Raw genomic sequence first — 2,495 nt, 5'->3', positions numbered from 1 at the left:
ACCCACCTCACGAGGTGTTGGCCAATCGCTCTGGCAGGCAATAAAGTGGCTGTCAGCCCGCAGGGCTCCCAGCCCGGAGGTGTCATCCCCAACAGGCACAGGCCGGAGCGTGGACACCCAGCATGTGGGCACAGCCTATGAGGAGGACGCTGCTCAGTAAGTACTTCCTTCCTCCCCGCCAGCACCCACTTGCTGTGAACCGCGGGTGTCTGCGGGGAGCAGGGTACCCTCTGTCCCCTGGGAGCTGGGGAGACCGGGCCCCGGGCAGAAGGATGCTGAGACTGAAAAAAAAGCAGGAGGTCAGGCAAAGACAGGGGTCCACTGAGAACACGGCATCTTCACAGGGTGGAGAAGGGGTAACCCAGGAGGGCTTCCAGGGGGAGGCAATGCAGAGACAGCTCAGGGAGCCAGGGGAGGGGACCGATTGGGTGAGAGGCTGGGGCAGCAGGAGGGAGGTGGGAGTTGTGCTGTGGAGAGGAAGCTATAGAAGCTGAGCGGCAAAGTGGGGCACCCCGTCTGGAGGGGCCTCCTACTAGCCTTGATTTGCAGGGTCACAGTCAGCCAGGCACAGGGGCCCTGGAGCCCACACAATCACTCGGCCACATAGCCACACCCACAGGGTGACACACGCCGGGCGACGTGACATCATCCGGAACCCTCAATCTCACCAACCCGGGAACCCCCACATGCAGCCCTGGGCCCCACGGTGGATGGGGCCCATCTGATCTCTTCAACCTTACACAGACCTGCACCCACAGCAGGCACACACCTGGCCCCACGTGCGCACTCAGCAGACACCTGGGGAGGCGGGGAGGCGGGGAGGGGGCCCAGTGGTCGCTGTTCCTGAGGCCCCGGCCCCTCCGCCCGTCCTCCCCCGCCCCCCCTAGCAGCATCTTCCCGGGGCCGGGCGATTATTAGGAAGGGAACGTGGTGTCACTGCCTTCCGGCCATTGCACCACAGGCCCCTTCCGACCACGTGGCCGCTGGTGAGTGGGGGGAGGAGGGCGAGCGGTCACTGTGCCCGCCACCCCCCTCCCCAAACATTCCCACAGGCTCCCAGCACCCCTGTGGGCCTGGCAGACAGGAGTGGCCACCTGTGGAGAGAGGAGGAAGGCTCAGGGTTGGGGGACAGGCTGGCCCTGTGTGACTTGGGCAGCCCTTCTTCAGGGCCTTGGTTTTCCCGTCAGTAAAATGGGTCGGTCACCGGGGGCCCAGGGCCCCGGGGCAATAGCCGTCCCTTGGCCTGGAGGCCTTACCGAGAGCAATCCCACCTGGTCCGCCCCTGTCGGCTCCAGGTCGCATTGCCTCCTCTCCATGCCTCCTTGGTGGATCGCAGCCCCTGTTCCAGGTGCTGGGCAGGTGTCCGTGGCCCCAGCAGGTGCACCCAGTGCCCCCTCCACGGCACAGCCAGGAGGATGGGCTGCACCCTCTGAGCGCCCTCCCCAACCCCTGAAAGCTGGCCCCCGCCATGGCTTCCTCGCCAAGTCAGGTGACACCCCCTCTTTCTGCTCCAGGTCTGATCCTCAGGCTCCTGTTCCTGAACCCAGTGTTCATGGGCGCCTGTCCGGGCGACGGCCGAAAGCTCCTGGAGCAGCTGTGGAACCAGGCGAACCTCCTGCAGGACACCAGCTTGCTCCTGGACCCCTATGTGAGCACCCGCCCCGGGGGCTTAGGGCGGGAGTGAGCCGCAGAGAGGATGGGGATGGGGGTGGGGAAACCGAGTCCCCCTGTTACTCCAGAACCGTGTCAGACACCCACCCGGGGCCTACTCCCGAGACAGTACGGCTTCCCTAGCTCAGGGGGCCTGGGGTGTGAACCCGGCTGCACCACTTCAACCCTCCATCTGTCCAGCATGCTTACTGCATGCCCCGCCTCCCACATGCCTTGTCCTCGGCCCCCCAGATGCAGCAGCGAACAAAACAGTCCTGCTCTCCTGGGGCTCGTGGTCACCTTCCCATGGACACGCCCCCCACCACAGTCACTGCCTGTGCGGTCACCCCCAATAGGACCCCTGCATGACCCTGCCTGCAGTGGCCAGAGAGTCCTCTCCCCTTTTGAGCCTCAGTTTCTGGATCTGTACAATGGGCAGGTTAGCTGGGGGGTGGACGAGGTCAAGCAAAGCATGTCAAGGCTGACCAGAGCAGACGTGTGTGTGTGTGTGGGGGGGTATGTGCACACATGCGCACAGTGGGGGCTCTAGCACTCACCCCCTTGTTCTCCTCCCCCCCAGGTCCACATCCAAGGCCTTGACATGTCTGGACTGAAACAGGGCTGCCAGGAGCGCCCCGGGGTCTTCCCCAGCAAGCAGGCCCTGGAGGGGCTGAGCAGGACGGACTTCCTGCGGACCGTCAGCACCCAGCTGGGCCAGGTGCTGCGCAGGCTGCAGGCACTCCAGCAGGACATGCCCAACGTCCAGGCCTGGGGGATGGCCATCAGGTACATCCACGGGATCAGGAACAACATCCACTGCATGGAGGAGCTGCTCCCGGGCTCCC

General features: G+C 64.9%; 1 protein-coding gene across 1 annotated transcript in view; it reads left to right on the top strand.

The window, feature by feature from the left end:
• Positions 1-15: 15 nt before the first annotated feature.
• Positions 16-2,495, top strand: part of OSM (oncostatin M) — a 4,492-nt gene continuing 2,012 nt past the window's right edge. Inside the window, exons 1-3 of the mRNA XM_006762134.2 lie at positions 16-156; positions 1,515-1,648; positions 2,231-2,489. Of these exons, the coding sequence (XP_006762197.1) occupies positions 123-156; positions 1,515-1,648; positions 2,231-2,489 (427 nt within the window). The 5' untranslated portion in view covers positions 16-122. The remainder of the gene's footprint in view (positions 157-1,514; positions 1,649-2,230; positions 2,490-2,495) is intronic.

Source organism: Myotis davidii, unplaced genomic scaffold (assembly GCF_000327345.1).
Source record: "Myotis davidii unplaced genomic scaffold, ASM32734v1 scaffold478, whole genome shotgun sequence".
Classification (NCBI taxonomy): domain Eukaryota; kingdom Metazoa; phylum Chordata; class Mammalia; order Chiroptera; family Vespertilionidae; genus Myotis; species Myotis davidii.
Note: the sequence above shows the minus strand (reverse complement) of the source record. Positions and strands in the feature narration are given on the sequence as shown.